General features: G+C 35.5%; 3 protein-coding genes across 5 annotated transcripts; all 3 read left to right on the top strand.

Annotated features, from left to right (window-relative positions):
* Positions 1-3,360: 3,360 nt before the first annotated feature.
* LOC150034255 (uncharacterized) lies at positions 3,361-6,601 on the top strand. Its single transcript, XM_090317280.1, has 6 exons — positions 3,361-3,655; positions 4,466-4,847; positions 4,936-5,068; positions 5,150-5,251; positions 5,495-5,734; positions 6,071-6,601. Exons 1-6 carry the CDS (start codon positions 3,361-3,363, stop codon positions 6,599-6,601), a joined length of 1,683 nt encoding a protein of 560 aa, XP_090173406.1.
* A 4,005-nt stretch (positions 6,602-10,606) lies between these two features.
* Positions 10,607-16,375, top strand: LOC120086632 (membrane-associated progesterone-binding protein 4). Of its 2 annotated transcripts, XR_005484275.2 has the most exons (9): positions 10,641-10,901; positions 12,345-12,421; positions 12,789-12,860; positions 13,272-13,309; positions 13,640-13,683; positions 14,596-14,642; positions 14,836-15,010; positions 15,257-15,650; positions 16,229-16,375. XR_005484275.2 is itself a non-coding variant. In XM_039043372.2 (8 exons), the coding sequence occupies exons 1-8, from the start codon at positions 10,701-10,703 to the stop codon at positions 15,422-15,424; spliced, it is 822 nt and encodes a 273-aa protein (XP_038899300.2). In that variant the 5' UTR covers positions 10,607-10,700; the 3' UTR covers positions 15,425-15,890. The 2 variants fall into 2 exon arrangements, 1 of the variants encoding a protein (XP_038899300.2); XM_039043372.2 differs by lacking the exon at positions 16,229-16,375 and having other exon boundaries at positions 10,607-10,901; positions 15,257-15,890.
* On the top strand, positions 15,512-21,810 carry LOC150034254 (putative LRR receptor-like serine/threonine-protein kinase At1g05700). Of its 2 annotated transcripts, none has more exons than XM_090317786.1 (7): positions 15,512-15,650; positions 19,515-20,061; positions 20,403-20,878; positions 21,028-21,166; positions 21,245-21,316; positions 21,437-21,508; positions 21,588-21,794. In XM_090317786.1, exons 1-7 carry the CDS (start codon positions 15,554-15,556, stop codon positions 21,691-21,693), a joined length of 1,509 nt encoding a protein of 502 aa, XP_090173912.1. In that variant the 5' UTR covers positions 15,512-15,553; the 3' UTR covers positions 21,694-21,794. The 2 variants fall into 2 exon arrangements, with proteins under 2 accessions (XP_090173912.1, XP_090173913.1); XM_090317787.1 differs by lacking the exon at positions 15,512-15,650 and adding an exon at positions 19,058-19,412 and having other exon boundaries at positions 21,588-21,810.
* The last annotated feature ends 108 nt before the right edge of the window (positions 21,811-21,918 follow it).

Raw genomic sequence — 21,918 nt, 5'->3', positions numbered from 1 at the left:
AATAATATTACACCAGACCTTTTTTTAGAAATGTTAAATGTGACATAATTAATTCAAGGTTAAATTACAAGTTTAAGTCTCAAATTTTAATGTTTATGTCTAATAGGTCTTTAAAGTTTGAAAAATATCTATTAAATTAGAAAAAAATGTCAAATATATTTTCAACTATGTATGTGGTAGATTCTTGTCATATCCAAAATTTGTTTCCAAAACTATCAAATCTATTTGATGGGATTCTTTTCATCCTTCCCTCACAATACTACTTCACCATCGATCACCCAAGAATATTTAAGCCTTGCAAGGTAGTCTTTGTTGATTCACACAAAATTCCACATGTCTCATGTTACTTGTATTAGAGTGTAAACTAGTTGATGCTTTTCGGCTAATGGAGCCTCACCATATAGGATGCAACATTCCACTACTTCGCCTACCAATATGATGCTTGTATTACTCTTCCACAATCCCTATTTTCACAGTTTAGGTTACTATCATTTTGCTCCCACTAGTAGGGAAATCACTTTTTCTTTTTTTTCCTCCTGCTACTAAGATGTTTAAATTGAAATTTGTGTCAATATTATAGAGTATTATTATTATTGTTATTTTAATTTCAACAACATATAGGGAAATAATTTCAATTATAGATGTTTAATAAATATTTTCACCGGTTTTATCATTTAAAGCTCTAAACCTCTATTTGTCTCTAGTGTTTATCATGACATTGATAGATATCTAGTAGTGCTATCAAAAATATTTTCAACAATTTTGCATTTAAAACAATTACTCATATTTTTTTCGCCCCCCCCCAAAAAAAAAAAAAAAATTAAGACCGCGAAGACTTTTCATAGGTGGAAAAGGGAGGAAAAATTGTATGACACTTTTGGCATGTGAAATACCATTTTTACCCTTAATATTAAATTATCTCTTCCCATGTACTACCTATGTTTCTTTTGCTCTTCACTTTCAACAATAACAAAAAGAAAATTCAAAGTCATTCAAAAGTAAAGATGCTTTAATATTTTGCTTGCTTTATAAGCATGGTTGGAAATAACACGAAAAATCGTATGAAAATGAGTGGTCATTTAGTTATAATGGAGTTGTATCGATAAAGATATGACTAACAAAATTATCCTTCGTGCTAAAAAAGTGTGTGATCGCTGACATTAGCATATACGATCGCTTACATCAGCACATGCGATTGCTGACATCAGTGTATGTGATCGCTTACATCAGCATACCGATCGTTTAGTTTTCATTATTCAATTTTGTTTTGGTCATATCTTAACCATATATGTACTACCCACGTCTCTTTTGCTTTTCACTTTCAACAATAACAAAATGAAAATTCAAAGTCATTGAAAATTAAAGATGCTTCAATATTTTGCTTACTTTATAAGCATGGTTAGAAAGAACATGAAAAATTGTATGAAAATGAGTGGTCATTTAGTTAAAATAGAGTTGTATCGACAAAAACAAAATTATCGTTTGCGCTAAAAAAGTGCACAATCGCTGACATTAGCGTATGTGATCGCGTACATCAGTATATGCGATTGTTGACATCAATGTATGCGATTACTTACATCAACATACGTGATCGGTTAGTTTTCATTCTGCAATTTTGTTTTGGTCATATTTTAACCATGCATATAAACTGAATAAAAACTTAAATAATATTTGACTTTACTACTTTAAAAGTAAATTTTATCTAAGCTTAAATTTTATAGTGCCATTTATCTTCGTTATTATTTTTAGCATTTTGCTCAATCTATAAGCATAATCGTAAGAACACGAAAAAACGTATGAAAATGAGTAGTCATTTAGCTTAAACGAAGTTGTATCGATGAAAATATAACAAAAACAAAATTGTAAAGCGATCGCGCTCCATGATGTCAACGATCATCCACCATGATGTAAGCGATCGCTCACTACGATGTCAGCGATCACCCACTACGATGTCAGTGATCGCCCACCATGAAGTCAATGATCACCCACCTTTTCTGCACGAACAATAATTTTGTTCTTATCATATCTTCGTTGATACAACTCCCTTTTAGCTAAATGATCACTTATTTTTATAGTATTTTATGTTCTTTCCAATTATACTTGTATATCAAGCAAAATGCTAAAAATAATTAATATAAATGGCATTATAACATTTAAACTTAGATAAAATTTACTCTTGGAGTAATAAAGTCAAAGATTATTTAATTGTTCATTCAGTTTACATGCATGGTTGGAAAGAACACGAAAAAACGTATGAAAACAAATGGTAATTTAGCAAAAACGGAGTTGTATCAACAAAGATATAACTAAAACAAAATTGCAAAACGAAAATTAAGTGATCGCATATGTTGATGCGAGTGATCGCACCCTTTTTCTGCATAAATGATAAATTTATTTTTAACATATCTTTATGGATATCTTTAGTTTTAAATGATTTTGAATTTTCATTTTGTTGTTTGAGGGGAAGGGCAATACAAGGAAAGAAATTATATAATAAAAGTAAAAATGGTATTTCACATCTAAAAAAGGGTTGACAACAAACTAATTTTTAGAAAGAGGTCTAAGTTTTTTTTAGGGAAAATTGTATGGATGACCCAATTTTAGGGTCCAAAATGTCAAATGACCAATTTTTAAAAAATAATGTCAATTGACCCTCTGCTTACGGGATGATATTACAAAAATGCCCCTCTAGTATATAGCGCTCAAACTCAATGGTCGTCCCACTCCGCTCAAAATTAAGGAAAACAAATTTTTGTACGTGCAAGTGTTGTTCATCTCGCTCTGCAAAATGATCACTGTCGTAATCGAAGTTCTCTACTGCCGTAATCGAAGTTCTCTACTGCCGTAATCGAAGTTCTCTACTAGGTTAGTGAATTTAATTTTTGTCTTCCATATTGTGTTGCGTCTATTTAGGTTGGTCTCATTTGATCGGTCGTCACATTCATAACTGGTATCGCATCGGTCTTTATTTTGGGTTTTGATGTGTTCTGCATTGATTGAGGACGAAGAAGATATAGTTAGATGACAAGTTAGTAGATGAGTTTTGCGAGAGAAAGATGTGCTAGAGCGATTTGAGCTAAAGCGAGATGTGCTAGAGCGATTCGAGCTAAAGCGAGATGTGCTATAGCGATTCAAGTTAAAGGAGATGTGCTAGAGAGATTCGAGCGAAAACGAGATGTGCTAGAGAGATTCGAGCAAAAACGAGATGTGCTAGAGCGAGATGAGCGAAAGCAAGATGAGCAAGAGCGAGATGAGCGAGATTAGCGAGACTTTTACAGTATATTTTGTTAGTGATTTTTTAGTATGGACCTGTTAACTGATAAATTGAATGTTCATTAAACAATGCATGAGTAATTTAAGATGTTGAAATCTTTGAAAATTCGTGAAGTTGATAGGTTTCTCGGGCAAGTAACTTTCCTGGTCCATTTTGCCAATGCCAACAAGATTGTAAAGCAGAAGCTCACCGAAAGGCAGTTAGAGATATTCAAGAGAACAGTTTTTGGTCGATTCCTAGACAGTGAACTTGTATTCAACAACCCTCTAATCCACCATATGTTATTGAGGGAAGTGAAGAACTTAGGAATGGACTCAATCAGTTTCTTTGTCAGAGGAAAGGTCGTCAAATTTTCGAAGGATGACTTTTTGTTGATCACTGGTTTGTGACGGTCTCCTACGCGAGTTGGACGGAGTGAGAAGTCCTCACATGAACTTTTTACCAAGTACTTTGGTAGTCGGTTGGCCTTAGACACATTCCATTTACATTTGCTTGAAGAAGAATACAAATAATTGGTATTTGAAAATGATGATGATGCAGTGAAAATTACCCTAGTATATTACACAGAGGTTGCAATGATGGGTAAAACAAGCAAAAGAATGTTGTGGATCGTATCCTATTTGAAGATGTTGAGGACATAGACTACTACAACTCTCTTGATTGGGGTACAATCATTTGACAGACGACATTCAACTCCCTGAAGACCGCATTTAATGACAAGGTTGGTCTATACAAGGAGGAGGTGAGGGGAAATAAAAATTATGTTGTGAAGTACTCGCTCCGTGGATTTTCCCAAGCATTCCAGGTAGATGTTCCTTAACTTAACTTTATCTTTGGTTTAACATTAACATAGTTATAAATTTTGAGTTGTTTGGATTTAGGTGTGGACGTAGGAGATCCTTTTTTCAATAGCAGGAAACGTTGCCACTCGAAAGAGCAAGGTAGCGATTTCTCGTATATTACGGTGGTCATGCTCCCACTCGATGTCATTCAAAACACTCGAGAGAGACATTTTTGAGTCTGAAAATGTAAGTGTAATTTATGTAGCCATAATATGTTTATTCGGTAGTTAAATGTACACTAACCATCTTACTGGGTTCCTTAATGCAAACAAACGTCAAAGAGGGACAAGCACACTCCGACACTAAGAGTTCAAGGAGCTCTAGTAGTCCAAAAGTGACGGTGGTTCAGATAATAATGGTTCAGAAGGTGGGGAAGGTGAACAGGAGGGTAATTCAGAAGGTGGAGTGAGGGATGAAGAATCTGATGGGGACCAAAACATCTATCAGCCTACTTACACCCCCAGTGAGGATATGTTTCATAATGTGTTGGTGGTTGGTGACGTACGTCCTGAGTTTGAGGAGGAGTGTTCTGTCCTGGAGGATTCGGGCTGCAGGGAGGGAGCCAATGTTGAACCTAATGTATATGCCTACCTGTGGAGCATTGACAGCTCAATATCGAGCTTGGATGCCCGTGTATCGAACCTAGAGACGGACGTGAGAGACATGAAAGCACAATTGTCAACTATTTTGTCTCTATTACAGTCGATGAAAGGTTCCACGATGTCGACGAGGTCTCCCACTCCACAGATAGGCCAGGATGCCACTATATCCCCATCCTGACTGTACGTAGGTCAGGTCACCTACACCACCTGTACGTAGGTCACCTACCTCACCTCCACCTTCACCTAGGTCACCTACACCACTTCCACCTAAGTCACCTACCCCACCTCCACCTTCATCTGTACAGCTCGATATCATGACCTCCTCTAACATCCTACATCTCGATTCACAGGTATGATCATTATGTGATTCGAAAATTTCTTTCTTCATATTTGTTATTCAACATGTTCAGCATTTTATTATATTTCTGTAGGTGGTCGAGAGTAGAAAAACAATACGTAAGAGGAAGGTCGTTGATAAGTACACACCTCCCATTGAACCAAAGAAGAAAATAACAAAAGAGAAGGAAGTTAAGGTTCAACTTCCTTTGGATCATCCAAATATTAAGTACTAGGCAGAAGGAAAAGAGGCTCCTAGCTAAAGGTAGCTTGTCTCGCCTTTCTGTTAGATTCTTTCCTACGGTACTTTATTCAGGATGTGCAACAATACGATCATCTCTCAGCCGTGTATAGAGAATTCCTTGATCATTTCCTTGGCGGATAACACAAATGAAATCGCTTCCCTGACTGCCCATCTTATGAGTCCATTCTTGTCGCAGTTGTTGGTTTGTTGTACTATTCTGTACCTCTCTCGATTGATAGAAAGACGTTCGGGAGCTGGGAGGGCCTATCGTGAGGGAACTTTCCTTTTCACGGTAGGCGAAGGTAAAGGGGGAGCAACGTATGTCCACGGTGATCAAGGCATAGTGACGATCCAATACTTCTTGGAGCATGAGGTTCCAACGACTATATTGAAGGAAATGGTGAACTGGATTGCCGATGAGAATATGGACAACGAGGTTCGAGAAAATGTAGTTCAACCATTATCCAAAACTTTTTTCCAGGAGTTGACTGAACCAAGTTCATGGGTTGAGTGTGACATAAGTTTACGATCCTTTTCCTTTTTACCAAGTACATACAGTTATAAACCCTTTCCTAATGTATATCTTGTTCTAGATGCAGACCCTAAATATCATTTTTGAGTTCATGAAAGAAAAATTCTATAGGTGACCAGACATGTGTATGGTTTGCTTCACTATTTTGCCAATTGGAATAATGGTAACCATTTACTGCACTTTTGAATAGGAATACTTTGGTTGACTATTATGTGTTTTAATATTCTTTTCGTTGTGTAGAGTCATCTAAATTCTCGAGATGGAATCTACAAACATATCAAGAACAAGTCGACCTTGGATGCTGCTGTAGCATGGGTAGATGAGACGTTACCGGATTATATCATGGGTAAATTTGATGTCAAGTGGTCAGATGTGAACTTCGTATACACGACAACAAATATTGATCAACATTGGATGTTGATAGCATTGGATATGAGAGGCCAGTTGTTCGTATTTGATTCACTGCCTTCCATGACATCGAAGAAGAAGCTGGAGTCTTTCCTTGAACCGTTGACTTATACCCTACCTTCGCTTCTTCATTACTGTGACCTGAAACATTCGAAGTCGGACATCGAAACGTCTCATTGGAAGATAGCCCGACCTACCTCTACGAATACACAACACAGGTTGTTAGATTGTGGAATTTTTGTTGTAAAATTCTTAGAACATTTAGTGACTGGTAGTGACCCATCTGTAATAACTCAGGATAAGATGACTGACTATAGGATGCAATTGGCATGTCAATTGTGGACGAACACTTCATATTATTGACGTATATGTATATTATGTATATTATTGATGTAATTTAGATTTTACTAACATGTTATTTAAATTGTTAGTGTAGAACTACCATGAATACAGAAGATTCATTCATGAATAGCGAACAAGTTAAATTAAACTTAAATAAGCGAGACATCTGAAGGGATTCATTAAGCCAACAAGTTAAATTAAATTATAAGTAATCAGAATTTAATTTAAGTTTAATTTAAGTAATCAAAATTTAAAAGGGATTAAATTAATTTAAATTAAACTTATAAAAGGGATTAAATTGTTAGTGTAGAACTACCATGAATATAGAAGAAGATTCATTCATGAATAGCCAACAAGTTAAATTAAACTTAGATAAGCGAGACATCTGAAAGGATTCATTAATTACACTTATAAAAGGGTTTCATTGCCAACAAGTTAAATTAAAAGCGAGATGAGCGAGATCGAGATGTGCTAGAGCGAGATGAGCGAAAGCAAGATGCGCGAGAGCGAGAAGTTTCTAGAATGGTTCAAGAATAGCCAAACTCTAGTAATCAAACTTATAAAGCGAGATATCTGAAGAGATTCATGAAAAAACAAACTCTAGTAATCAAACTCATAAGCGAGACATTAGAAGTTTCCAGAATGACAAGTGGCACATAAAAAATTACAGTTTTGAGGATTAAAGTGGCAGATAGAATGTTACAGTTACATAGACAAGTGGCGTTTAGACAATTACAAAGACAAATGGCACATAGACAACTACAATCGACCGACATTTGAATCATTTGTATTAGAGTCAATGGGTATCCCGGTTGTCAGCGGTTCACTGCAGTTTTGCCGATTATGCCCATAGTTTCCACACCTACAACATTTTATTTGTCTGCGTTGTTCTCCTCTTGATGCTATTCTTTGTACTCTTTGCCGCCTGACCTGTACCACTTTTCTAGGAGGTGTAATATGCTTTTCCACATATCCCGAAGGTCTCTTCCATTCAGATATGTGACCGAGTGGATTTACAGACTCTACATAAGCAGCCATGAGGGAATCAACGCTATAGAATGGACTGCACAGACCATGTATGGGGATGTTTCTTTCTCGCGCAGCCACAATTGCATGCGAACATGGGATACCGAGTGAGTTAAATTCCTTGCATGTGCATTCCTTCGTATGGAGGTTCACAATATCGTCCAATCGATTGTCCCGCACATGGATCCTATAATAATTAATCGGCTCAACTCGATATCGTCTGCCTTTGTCTCACTCAGTTGCTAAACGGTTTTCACAGTAGTCCGAGTGTGACGTCATTCGAGATGCCCAATAATTTCTCCATTCATAAAACCATGACTGGATGAGGCCTCGAACGTGTTCCAACAAGCACATTATGGGCAGTTGTCGATATTCTTTGGTCAATGAATTGAAACACTCTACACTATTGGACGTCATGTTATCGCATTCTGTTTGGTAAACACGCGCCCACCTTTTAAAACCAATATCCTCCAAATATCTCGATACTGCACCATTTCGACGAGTAAGTAGTTGGTTTCAGTGTGCTTGGAACTCTGACATGCGAAATACCCTGGCTGCATCCTTGAACATCCCAACAATCGTGCTGTCGTTAAAGTTTGAAAGAATATTATTTTCTAGGTGGTAGGTGCACAATCTATGAAATTCTGTGGGAAAAACTGCATGAATGACATTGCCAATAGATACCGCTCGATTGGATACACCAAGTTAGGGGGTTCTCTAATGGCACACTTCAAGTTCGACATAAACTATTTCCAAGCTCGATCAGTTTCATTGTCCACTATGGCATATGCTAGTGGGTAAACTTGGTTGTTGCCATCCATGGAGAAGCCGACCAACTTCGTCCCTTTGTATTTTCCTTTTAGATGCGATCCATCAGCAATTATTATCGGCCGACAACTTGAAAAACCTCTAATACAAGGTCCTAATGCCATAAACATGTACTTGAAATGGACATCATTTTCAAGTTTGATTTCAAACCTTGTACCTGGATTCTCCATCTTTAACGCTTCACCATATGCATGTAGAACAGCGTAAGACTCTTCTGAAGTACCCCTAGCGAGAGCATAAACGGTTTTCCTTGCACGCCACGCCTTATCGTAACTTATGTTTACGCCGTACTCTCTCCTCATATCCTCGACAATATGACAAGGTTTATAAACACGTCCTATGCCTGTAAACTTGTCTTTGATTAGTTCACCAACTACCGCAGCCGTTGCTTGTCTATGGTCGTGATTTAAAATTTCAATAGAACATGTGTGCAGCCGCATATACTTCGTGATCTTAAATATGTCACCTTGGAATTTTAACCGCACGAAGGCTCCACTTACAATTATCCTCTATACATTTAACAGTGAACAAAGACTTAGTTGACTTCCTTACCTTATATTCAAAATTATTGTTTATGCACAGAATAGACAATCTCATTTTTAAATCACTCATACTCAAAAAAATTTGATCAATTTCGATATCTGTCTCGGATGAAGAGTTGCCAGGTATAATCAATTCCCCTCTATGACATGAAGACATGGAATTCAATCCTCCTGATCTCTCAGTAACAGCCATTACAGGTCTATATACCTCTAAAGAACCACAATCCATAGAATTTAATCCTTCTGATCTCTCATTATCAACCACGAAAGGATCACGCTCTTCTGAAGGATCACAATCCATAAAATTCAAGCCATTACCAGGCACAGGTCTGTTATATTGAATTTCTCTTTCCAAGTCCACTGCACGAATGTTGTCATTGTCTATTGATAATGTTGATGGTTGAGTGTTCATAGACAATGGAATATTACCCTCTTCTCGATTAGCTCATATGATGCCTCGTATTGTCTGTCTACACCTATACGATCATCACTTATATTCACATTTTTATCGTGGTATGATTTTAGTGTTATATATATCTGAATTGTAGAAAGATCGTCCCGGCAAAGAACGAAGTCAACATCACCATCATTTCGTGATGATCAACTTACATTTACAATCCTGTAAACGTAAGCCTTACATTTACAATCCTTAAAGCTCACTTATGTAGTGTGGAGGGGCTTCAAAGTCAAGTTTATATTTAACTCTCATAACAACATTAAACTCTGAGCAACTTACATTTACAATCCTGTAAACGTGAGCTTTAAGTTCTTCATACTTCAAGGTAATAGGCACAACGATTCCTGATAGCTCGCCTCCAACATACAAATTTTTGTTCTCATCCCAATGACCTCCGTATCGAATTAGTACACACTTTCGTGTCATCCTACAAAGCAAGAGAACATTTTTTATTAAGCAGATAGTAATACACATAGATCTCTCTCGCTGTTGCTCCTAAGCCTTTTGCTCCATTGTCTCTCGCTCTCGCACTTCTCGCTGTCGCTCAAGCTCAAACCCATTCTCTCACTATCGCTCAAGCTCACTCTCTCGCTATCGCTCAATGTCGCTCTCTCCACCTTTCTCTTTGTCCCTCTTTCTCACACCTTTTTCGTTATGCTATTTTACAATGTCTATACATACCTGTTTTGAGACCATATTTCTACAAACACCAATGAGACCAAGTTCAAGAAAAGTCTGTTCCGTTCTGAAACCCCGTTCTGAAAACTCCGTTTGGTTCAGAAAAACTTCACTCTGGAAAACCTCGTTCAATAAATCTCCGTTCAACAAAATGACAGTTCAAATAAAGTTTAGATTTTAAAGAATACACCATTTTTGTGTTAACGATTTTAAGTTGTAGATAGATTTCGTGAAAATTGTCAAATCAATCGTACAGTGACAAACAATCACATCACAATGGAAGATGAACACACAACGAGAGCAAGATTAGCGAAGCGAGAGCGAGAGGGTTATCGGGGCAATTTTTGTAATCTCATCTCGTGATGATATAAGCAGAGGGTCAATTGACATTATTTTTTTAAAAATGGGTCATTTGACATTTTGGACCCTAAAATTGGGTCATTCGTAAAATTTTCCCCTTTTTTTTAAGTGTTTGGGTCATTTTGTACTAATTTACAAGAGAGAGAAAACAAAAGGAAAAAAAAAAGGAAAAAACAAAACCCCGCGAAGAAGACACTTCCGAACTTTGGCATTCGGGTCCAGAACAACAATGGACAGTGATCTCTCTCAGCAGAAACCTAGTGAAGACGCGCATGAGGAGAGGAGTTTGAGCTCGGTGAAGGGCAAGGAGATGGGGGATAAGATCATGGGGTGGGTTTTGGCTCTTATGGTGGCTATTCTTGCGCTTTTCATTGGGTTTTCCTTCAAATCCCGATACCCGATCTTCTCCTCCTCTTCCTCTCATCAACAGGTACGAGCTGCTTCTTGTTCAAGCTTGATATAGATCACTGGCTTGTTTATTATGCTTGTATTTTTGTTTCGGAAGACAACTAATACTTCTATCTTCCGTTGGAAGGCATGTCTCTTTTTCTGTTATTAAGAGTTAGCTGGTACTTTTACAAATTTTGGAGTATATTTATCAGAAAGTGTTGTTTGGGATTTGGTGGAGCTCCATTTATGATTATCAAACTGTTTAAGATCTTTTGTTCGTTCTACATATGGGCGAGCTTTTTTGGGTATGCTACTTAATGCTATGGAAAAGGGATATAGATTGAGGGCGAGAAGTTTACCCCCAGTTTGGTTACCATTTCAATTTGAGGGAAAGATGACCTTTGGTTAAATGCTTCGAGATGGGGTTCCCGGCGATGTTTTCTGCTGCTGTAGCATAAATGGTTTGTTTGTCATATTACTTTATTGGGACCCAGTGATTAGAGTTTGATAAATGGGAGAAATCTAATTTAATTTAAAAATTCCTCTCAGAGTGGTTACATTGACTGAAAGGAAGATTGGAGACGTGGTTTTGGCTTTAAAGTGGTGGTGCTTGCGGCATGAAAAAGGCTCTTTATGACAGTCATTTATAGCTAGGCGAGATAGGGAGGTTTATTGTTAATAAAAATGTTCTAGTCGAAGAGATCCCTGAATTAGAAAGTATTAGATGAAGGTTTCCGTATCTTAAGAAGTGAGCATTAGTTAAAAAATTGACCTTTTGAAGGACCTGTGGATCAACTTTTGTGTGGTTACTTGCTCAAATGTGGAACGAGTACCAGTTGGTTATCAAATAAATTGTTGTTCATCATCACATATAGTAGAGCACCGTCTGCAAATTAGAGACTAGCCTCACTCAAAATATCTCGGACAATCAGAAAGAAGAATGGAGAAATTGGGTCTCTTTCCTTAATCCTCAGTGTGACTACCCAAATCCTAAGCTTTCGCTTTCCATTGGTAAAGATGGAGAGTTTGATGTCTGAGATACTCATTTGCATCCATTTCATCCATCTAGGCATGGAGCTTCTCATAACAGTGAACAAGAATTCAGAATCTTCTGTGGATATGTTTTTTGGCACAAAAAGATAATGCTTTTGTTGTTTTTTCTTGATCAATCTTCAATGACCATCCTTTTCTCCCTGATATTCTTTTGTCATCAATGGCTCTTGGTGCTGCTTTTGAAGGTGGTTTGTTCACTTGTAAGATTAACAAGATCAATTCGTAGATGGAATAAAGAAATGTCTAGGTTTCTTTGCACATTTTATGCCATGCAAACCGTAGGTGGAATAAAGAAATGACTAGATTTCCTTTAAATTTTGTAATTTAATTCTATCAAACACGTTGGTGGAGAGATGTAGACTTCAGTTTCTAAATGATTTAAATTGGTAAGTCCTATACTTTTATTTCAAGTTCTTGTTTGCTTTTGTAGAAACTCTTCAAAGTTGATGAGCTAGCATTGTATAATGGAACAGACGAGGAATTGGCGATCCTTCTTGGAATTCTTGGGTACACTCCACCTCCCTTCCAACTCGTCCTGAAAACTTTTGTGGGCTTGTTTTTTTTTTGTATGCCCTTGTATTCTTTCCTTTTTTTTCTCTATAAAAGTTGTTCATATAACTTAAAAAAAGGAGAAAATAAATTATGATAATTCAAAGCATTGGCTGTTGAACCACTAAGCCTCAATTCTTTCGTGTGGTTGTTCTTTTGAAGTTATATTGTTAGTCCACACATAAGAAATATAAAAGGTCTTGGGATAAAATATCCTTAATTAGATAACCTATAGGAAAGCATGCCAATTGCAGCACAGTACAAAAGGGTCATTTCATGGAAATCAATCCCTAACTATTTAGCCTCTAATAATTTGACTTTTCAGATCTGTATTTGATGTCACAAAAGGAAAATCTCACTATGGTGTGGGAGGAGGTTATAATCACTTTGCCGGAAGGTTTGTAATCTCTATTTCCCTTGTTGATCTCCTATGCATCTTCCTTTGACAAAGCTTCTGAATCATTTGTTCTACAATAGTTCAGTTGTCATGTTTCTTTTTCGTTTTGCATTTGTGTTTGTCTTTTGTTGGCTATTGATTCTAATATTAATATCTTAATGGGTCATTTTCCCTCTGCTCTACTTGCCACTCATTTTCCTTCTGCTCTATTTGCCGCCTAGGACAGTATGGAAGCCTTTTATAAAACATAAATTTCCAATTTAAATTTTACTTGTTTCTTACTGATCAAATTATATTTGATTTCTTTTAACAAGACCTCAATAATTAATTGCCACTTTTTTTTAGTCTTGCATTGTACATATGTGGTAATGCATTGATATTTTCTTTTATCATGGCTGTTTCTAAGAACAGAGATGCTTCTCGTGCATTTGTATCAGGAAACTTCACAGGTATTTATGGCTTCTTATCCTGAGGGTGAAAAATATTTTCTGTCAATTCCTAGTCATAAACTTACAACTTTGTTTACGACTTACGTAGTATAACAGACAATCTGAGTGGCCTAGAGATATGGTGAAACTTTTATTTTCTATGGGCTGTCAACAAGAAATATGTACTAAATCACTTGTTGTCTATGGGGCAAGGGAGAGGAGAGGGAGGGAGGGAGTGGCTGGGAATAAGAACTAAGAGAAATTAATTCACAGAAAAAGTGTTTCATATGTGTCATTATCTTAAACATCATTCAAGTGTCAATTGAATTCTATCATTTGTTATTGTCATAGGGGAAGGACTTACTGATTCTTTGCGGGGTTTGTCAAATGCTGAGGTACTCTAATTGCTTATGTAAATTTTCACTAAGGGCAAGGAATTGCCCTTAAATATGTGATACTGTTGCTTATTGTTTGTGCTCTCAATCTTTAGCTTTGTAGAACTTCTGCCCCTTCCAAACCCGTCTTTTCCCCACTTTGGTATAATGCTATACTTTTCTATTGAGGTTTCAATGAAGCATTCTTTACGATAAAGAATAATTGATTATTTTTTCTTATCGCATTAGTGAGTCTCCTCAGGGTAGGGGTGTTCATGGGTTGGGTTGAAAGACTTTTTAGACCCAATCCAATTGTTTGGGTTGTAAATTTTTTCAACCCAAATAACCTTTGTTAAAAAATGAACCTAACCCAACCCAACCACGAAATATTTGGGTTAGGTTGGTTCGGGTTAATTGGGTCATTTATTTAAAATTTTGTTCTAAAAAGAAGCAAAATGTAAATATGTAAAAATCTAATTTAATTATTTTCATATTTTGAATTAAGATTAACAACTCAATTTCAATTTATATAGTGAAAATTTCTTTCTATAGTACAAAAAAACTACTTTTAAGAGTTGTTGAAGAATAAATTATTAAAAAAATATTGGAATTAAATAAAATTAAAATCAATATATGTATAGATAATTGTGTTATAAGTAATAAAAAAATATATTTTAAAGTTAATAATAAATTCGGGTTGGTTTGGGTTATATTAGGTGAATCCATGAACCAACCCAACCCATAAAATGTTTATTTATTTGAACCCAACCTAACCCAAATGAGTTGATAACCCAACTCAAACCCCACGGATTGGGTTGGGTTGGGTTGATCGGTTTTTTCGGGTTATCGGATTTTTTGAATACCCCTACCTCAGTGTATATTATTCATCTACTTGCTTTATATATCTGACTGTTGCAATAACTAATCTTGTAGATCAAGAGTGTTGTTGAATGGCGGAGCTTTTACCAAAAAACCTACACGTAAGTTGGCTGTTGTTTGTAGTGTCTAATATCTTATATGATATGGGAATCGGATGACTATTGTTGCAAGTTTCGTGCATATATTTTGAGTATGGAACTTCGATTAATTTATTAAAAGGCGATCGATTTGTGAATGCAATATGTTATTATGGGAATAAATGATCGAGAATAATGCTCTTGGCCTTCACTACAGACTTGTAGGTAAGTTGGTGGGTCTTTACTATGATGATCATGGAAACCCCACTAAACATTTAAAGGGAGTTGAGGCAAAGGCTGCCAGAGGTGCACAGCTTTTGAAGAAACAAAAGGAAGAGGATGATAAACTGCCAAGTTGTAATTCGAGATGGAGTCAGGGAGAAGGTGGTGAGGTATATATTCTTCAATGTAGTCTTGCCATTATTTTCCTATCAGCTTCTCTATGTTTACTTTTTATAACAGTATCTAGAATTTATGCAATCTACCTAAGAGATATATTTGATGATAAGTTGAGAAATGAATATAAAATACTGTGTTCTTTCATTTGTCTCGATGAAAGCTTGGTTTTCTTGATTAATTCACGCATGTGGAATAAATTCAGATCGTGACAATGGAACTCTCTTTTAACCCACCCTTAGGTCTGGTGTGATAATGGCTTCCCGAGGTTGGTACAGAGGCCTTTAGAAATTGCATTGACAGGGAAGATGAGCAAACGGTGTGCTTGCTTTAGGGAAGATCAACTAGGTGAGCCAGGATTAGAAGTTTATGATGGTTGTGACTACCAAGCCAAGACTTGTCGTGTTTAAAGAGCCATTACAAAGAGCCTTTAGCTTGTTAGTCAACATATGACCTCTCACATGCATCGGAAGCCAGTTCATTATTGGTTATCATCCTGATACTAAAGAGGGGATGAAGCCTGCAGGAGATCGACTGAAATGGCCAATAGATATGACATGCCGAATCTTTTGTTCTTTTTTAAATTCTTCTTCCCGTTGGAAAGGTGGGTGGTGGGGGAGCATCGACCATGGACAGGTATGCGATTATATATTTTTATAGCATAATACTGTTTATTGATCATCATCAGTTTCAGTTGCCTGCCTGCTGTGTTTGCTTTTTTCATAGTCAATGATATGAACTTGTAAAATATTGATGTATTTTTTATGTTAGTTGTATTTATTGTCCTCTTTTGCAAGACATGAAGAGACAAACCTTGCCTCTGAATTCTGATGTTGCTACACTTCTAACTACCGATTTGTTTGCCTTTTGACGAAACCTGATTTAATCCATATGAATTAGAATTAAGTTTTTGTTGGTCTTATAATGTTCTGCAGATTACAGCCCGAAAAGTTATATAGCTTCTCTAGCCCAGTTGTTATTCTTGCGTCCGGTTTAGATTGACTTTTGCAAAATATTTTTCTGTCACTTTAAACACTTTTTCAATTTAGAAAAACTTAGAAAATCAATTCAAACCGGCCCTAAGTTTTCGTATTTTTTTCGTAAACTTACTGATAGGTTGATCAAGTAATATTTTAGATGCAGATATGTAAAGCTGGTTATAGTTCAATTATATTCTCACGTAATTGAATCGTTTTTAATGAAATTCTTTTCAGCTCAAGGTTGAACGGAAGAAATCAATCGTTTAATTTGTTTGGTTTGTATTGACTCCCAAAATGGTTGAACTGAACTGAATCGAAGGGATTTTGTCTCGCCACTGGTAAAATTGAAGGTCTTATAATGATTATTATTATTCTTTTAAAGTGTAGAAATAGATTTTGAAGGTAATTTGTTAATTATACCTAATCAATCACAATAAAAAAAATTACAAATTAAAGTCAATCAAGACATAAGATTGTATTAAAAGTGGAGTAAAATATGATCTGATATGACAGATTATTAATTGAAGTTGACTAGAAATAAATTAAGGTTGGTGTGAATGGCGTTTTGTAAAATTATATGCAACTCTACAAATAAGATGACGATCAAAGTAGAGCTCAGCGGATGATGAGAATTAGATGAATCCAACCATTTAAAAAAAATAAAATTATTCAAATATAATTAATAGTTAAGACCAATTATGATTTAGGCATATTTACTAACTCGTAATAAAAATTGGTATAATTGTAATAGGATTTCATTGTTAAATCAATCATAATATGTCATGAATTGCAATTTTTTTTTTAATCGCGTTTAGTTAAAATTATAAATCTATCTCATTTACCATTGTTGTTATCATTATGTTATGTTAGCTCCTAATCTTAATGGTAATGATAATAGTAAAGGTCAATGTAAATGTAACAAGTTCATAATTCATATTGTTATAATGATAGTATCTTTAATGGTAAGAGTAAAGGTAGTGGGTCTGACATAATTTTCAAGCAAATTAGATTGAGTACCTTCCGTTACTCAATATATTACACATTTTGATTACAAATTTAGGAGTTTTACCGGTCAATATGATTACGAAATACATGTAAATAACAACCATTGTAATCAAATGAGGTTTACTTTTCAAACTACCATGGGTGGATTATATTTCACGTAAGTGTAAAAGCAGACTTAAAAAGGTTAGATTAAATTAACAACAATTTTTACCCATTTTATCGAATAATTAATTTTCTTTCTTTTTTTTTTAAAAAAAGAAATATCTTCTTCTCCTTCATTTCAAGGTTATTGGCGCCAAAAACACTGCATATCATCCTCGTTAGTTGTTAGTGGTTACTACTTCGGAGTTCAGCCGTACGTTTCAGAATTTAATTAGCAATGATTCCTTTTGACTTTCCGATCAATTTGTGCTATAAACAATGGCGAAATCTTACTCCAACTCTAAACAATGGCTTCGCTATCTCTGACTTCGCATTTCTTTATTATATATTTCTCCGCGTACCTCCTCAGTTCGTGCTTTACCTAATTCTCTCACTCTCTCTCTCTGGACCTTCAAGATTCTTGCTGAATTTGTCAATGCAGGTTATTATTCCAATCTCTTTCTTTCTTGCCCTCGTTTTTAGGGGTGTTCAAATGACCGACTACTCGAATAACTCGGACTATCTAACCCAAAATGTAATTTAAAGGTTGGGTTGAGTTAGTTTTAATTTTAGGTTGGATTGAGTTGAATTTTTTTTTATGTTTATTTCATGTTGGATTGGGTCCGGGTTACATTTTTCAAAATTCGGATTGACCAAATCCAACTCATATTATAATTCATATATATTGTTATGATATTGTTTGAAGTTTGTAATAGATATCTTAGATTTTGATATTTAACATTTGAGTTTTATAAAATTTTAGTTGTTAGTATGTGTTATAGATAAATTTAATTATTTTAAGTTAATAAAAAAAATGTATTAAAAGAAGAAAATAAAAAAATAAATAATCCAACCCAATCTGAATTTTAAAGGTTAGGTTGGAGACCCTATTTGGGTTATTTGGGTAACCAACCCAACCAACCCGAATTCGAGTTGGTCCAAAAAATCTCCTCAACCCAATCCAGCCCGTGTACACTCCTACTAGTCTTCTAATGTTTTGATCGAAATAACTTTAACCATATCTCTGCCCTTTGAAGTTTGATGTTTGTTTTCATTATTACTCTTATTGTTTAACATTTTTTCACTTCTACTCTTGACTTTTAAATTCGATTCAATACTCGCCAAACCCTATTTTATTGTTAACACAAGTGATGAACATGCGTAGAAATCAATTTAAACCGCAGAATCACTTTTTTAAAAATAATTGGACCGAACTAGTCAGTTCGACTCGGTTCATTGGTTTTATGCACACCCCTAGGTGTCGGAGTTGTAGATGAAAACGTTGTTGAATGTCAAAAGTAGCAAGTTACGTCAACTAGGTTTATTGATTCATTTTTTGACCCACCTCCCCACCATATGAGTGATTGTCTAGTGGGTTATTGGTACTTCCATATTTACATTCTATTCACAACTTAGTAACCTTATAAACATTGTGAGGGTCCAAATGTGGGATTCTTAATATGTTCTCTTATAACGGTGCTTATTTGGGTTCACCATTCTTGAATGAGATCCCAATTTGTTGTTTTTGAATTAAATGCCCATTTGAGCTTCGTGGACTCTGATACCTTTTTAGATAACATGGAGTTCTATCTAAAAATTAATTGGTAAAGAGAGGAGTAATTCATGTAAACCAATCAACAAGGAGAGGAGTAATTCATGGATCTTATAAATATTTTAAGGTCCCTTGATTTTGTGAAATTCTCAACATTGAAGCTAACAAAAAATATCAGAGCATTTGAGTAGTTCAACCTAAATGTTATGTTATAGAATACAATAAATAATTTGTTATGATATCAATGATTTTGATTTGACTTAAAATCATCCACCATAAGGAAAAAGATCAAAGAATTTTCTGTCAACTATGACAGCTAGGGAGAGTTAAGTCTCCTTCCCTTCCACCTTTTTTTTAATAAGACGTCCTTAAAATAATTCAACTTGGCTTTAACTTGTCTCTTTTCTGGATTTTCATAATGATATAATCAAAGGCATGGCTAGCTTATGTGGTTATACAATGCTTCACTGGAGAATGTTACTCATTTTTTACTCTTTGACCAACTCCTAAAGGCTATTTGATTTGGTCTATCATGCTGTTTTCTACATGGTTTCCTAAAAATAAGCATACGAAAAGAGCTAATTTGAACACCCACATATGATTTCTTGCTGCTCTCTTTCCAATAAGGTCTAATGATAATGGAGCAGTTAAGATACTGCCTCCTCCAGATCTTTGTTGCTTTAGCTATTTCATTTCTGGTTTCTGCACAGGATCAATCAGGTTTGTAGTTATGTTACAACGAGTTGCATATTCAAGTTGGTCTATCTTTCTATAAGAAAAATCACTGCCCATCTCTTCATATAATCTCTTGTTCTTGTTCAGGATTCATTAGCATTGACTGTGGAATTTCAGAGAATTCAAGCTACAAAGACAGTGTAACAAACATAAAGTACATTTCTGATGTAAACTTCACAGAAACTGGAATAAGTAAGAGCATATCATCAGATTTCAACACTACCACTCTTCCACAGCAGTTCTGGTATGTTAGGAGCTTTCCTGAAGGAGACAGAAACTGTTACACCATAAAGCTTGCTCAAGGTAAAGGTTACAAGTATTTGATCAGAGCGAGTTTTATGTACGGAAACTATGATGGTCAAGGTACAGTGCCGGCTTTCGATCTGTACATGGGAGTTAATAAATGGGATTCAGTAATACTGAAGAATGAATCCAACATCATAATCAAAGAAGTTATACATGTACTTCCTACATCTTCCATATGCATATGTCTGGTCAATACTGGCTTTGGATCACCATTTATATCAGCATTGGAGCTTAGGCTTTTGAAAAATGCAAGTTATGTCACTGATTTTGATTTGCTAGCTCTCCACAGACGGTTGGACATCGGTGCAACTACCAACAAAACTGTCAGGTTAAGCTTATTTCCTCTCAATTTTTTACAATATTTTCCATCTTTCTTAAGGAAAAGAGTTCAATTCTTAGATAAATTTAAAAAATTAAAACAAGTTTTTAGAAACTACATTTTTAAGTTTCCAAAAATTTGCTTGGTCTTTTGAAATATTGGTAGAAAGTAGATAATAAAACATGGAATTTAGAGATGACAGAGGTGTTTATAGACTTAATTTTCGAAATTTAAAAACTAAAAGCTAAATGGTTACCAAACGGCATATTAGTAAGCCATTTATGATTTTTTCTTTTTAGTGAAACTTATTGATTGAAGCTGATGGTTAAATGTCCTTATGTCACTTTCAGGTACAATGATGATTTTTCTGATAGGATCTGGATGCCCTATAACCTTACTAACTACAAAGTTATAAGCACTTCATCCACAATTGATTCAGGAGGTAGCAATTCCTATAATTTACCAAGAATTGTAATGAGCACTGCCATCACAGCCTATAATGCCAGTGATCCTCTAGAATTTCACTGGGCTCCTGAAAATCCCAGTACCAGATATCATATATTCCTGCACTTTGCTGATTTGGAAAAGCTCCATGCCAACCAACTAAGGGAATTTAACATCTATCAAAATGGGAATTATTTTAATGGGCCTTTCTCTCCCGATTACTTGCATTCAACTACATTGTATAGCATATCCCCAATGAGTGGGCATGATATTGCATTTTCATTATCAAAAACTAATGCATCAAATCTTCCACCTATCCTCAATGCTCTTGAAATCTACATAGTGCTTGACGCATCACAATCACGCACTGAAGAGCAGGACAGTATGTGCTGAATTTTCGCTGGCATTGTATATTTTTGTTTTACAATCTTAATAGAATGCCCCTTACTACTCATCATACTAACTATCCCAATATATTCCTAACTAGGGGCCTTAAACATACTCTTTCTTTCTTACATTTGGATATTGCAGTTACAGCCCTGATGAACATCAAATCATTTTATGGCGTGAGAAAGAATTGGCAGGGTGATCCATGCCAGCCAAAATCCTTTTTGTGGCATGGTCTTGATTGTAGCTATGATGACCAGAGTCCTAATAGAATCACCTCCTTGTGAGTTTTCAATAATACTATCTTTTGGCTGTATTCTTATCTAATTTCTTTCATGAACTTCTATAAACTCGACAACAGGAACTTGTCTTCGAGTGGATTGGTGGGGGAAATAGCTAGCCATGTATCTGAGCTCAAATCATTACAATATTTGTAAGTCAAGAAAGATTATGCAACCTCCTTGTTTGCTGGTTTTTCTGATAATGAAACTAAAAGGGGTTCTCCCATTCTTTGTACCAACAATCAGTAGTCTAAGTGAACTGCTTATGCCAGGGATTTGTCAAACAATAACTTGAGTGGACCGGTGCCCGGTTTTCTATCCAAATTGCACTCCTTGAAAGTTTTGTGAGTAAATTTTCTCAGAAATGATTGCTCCAATATATTTAGTAAGAAAACTAATTAGTGATTGATGATAAATTTGCAGAGACTTGAGGGACAATCCACTCCTTGGTTCTATACCAAGCGAACTCATGGAACGATCCAAAAATGGATCTCTTACAATAAGGTATCATATTTTTGTTGAAGTTTAAAAAATTTCGAAGTCTTCCAAAAGAGTTTCAATAGTTTTGGTTTGTTTTCATGCTATTTTTCAGTTAGTCTGTTGTTTTTGTCAATCTTTTATCCACGTTCCTGTATGTACGTGTTTTCGTGCTTATGAAGACGAAAAGATTTATTTGACAAATGCAGTATGTTTTGCCTATCATTAAACATCTCCAGTGATCTGGATTTATCCTATGTAAGGAGATTAATGTCAG

Source organism: Benincasa hispida, chromosome 9 (genome assembly GCF_027475165.1).
Source record: "Benincasa hispida cultivar pf3 chromosome 9, pf3_genome.v1.1, whole genome shotgun sequence".
NCBI lineage: Eukaryota > Viridiplantae > Streptophyta > Magnoliopsida > Cucurbitales > Cucurbitaceae > Benincasa > Benincasa hispida.
The sequence above is the reverse complement of the archived record's forward strand: the minus strand, read 5'-3'. Positions and strand labels throughout refer to the sequence as shown.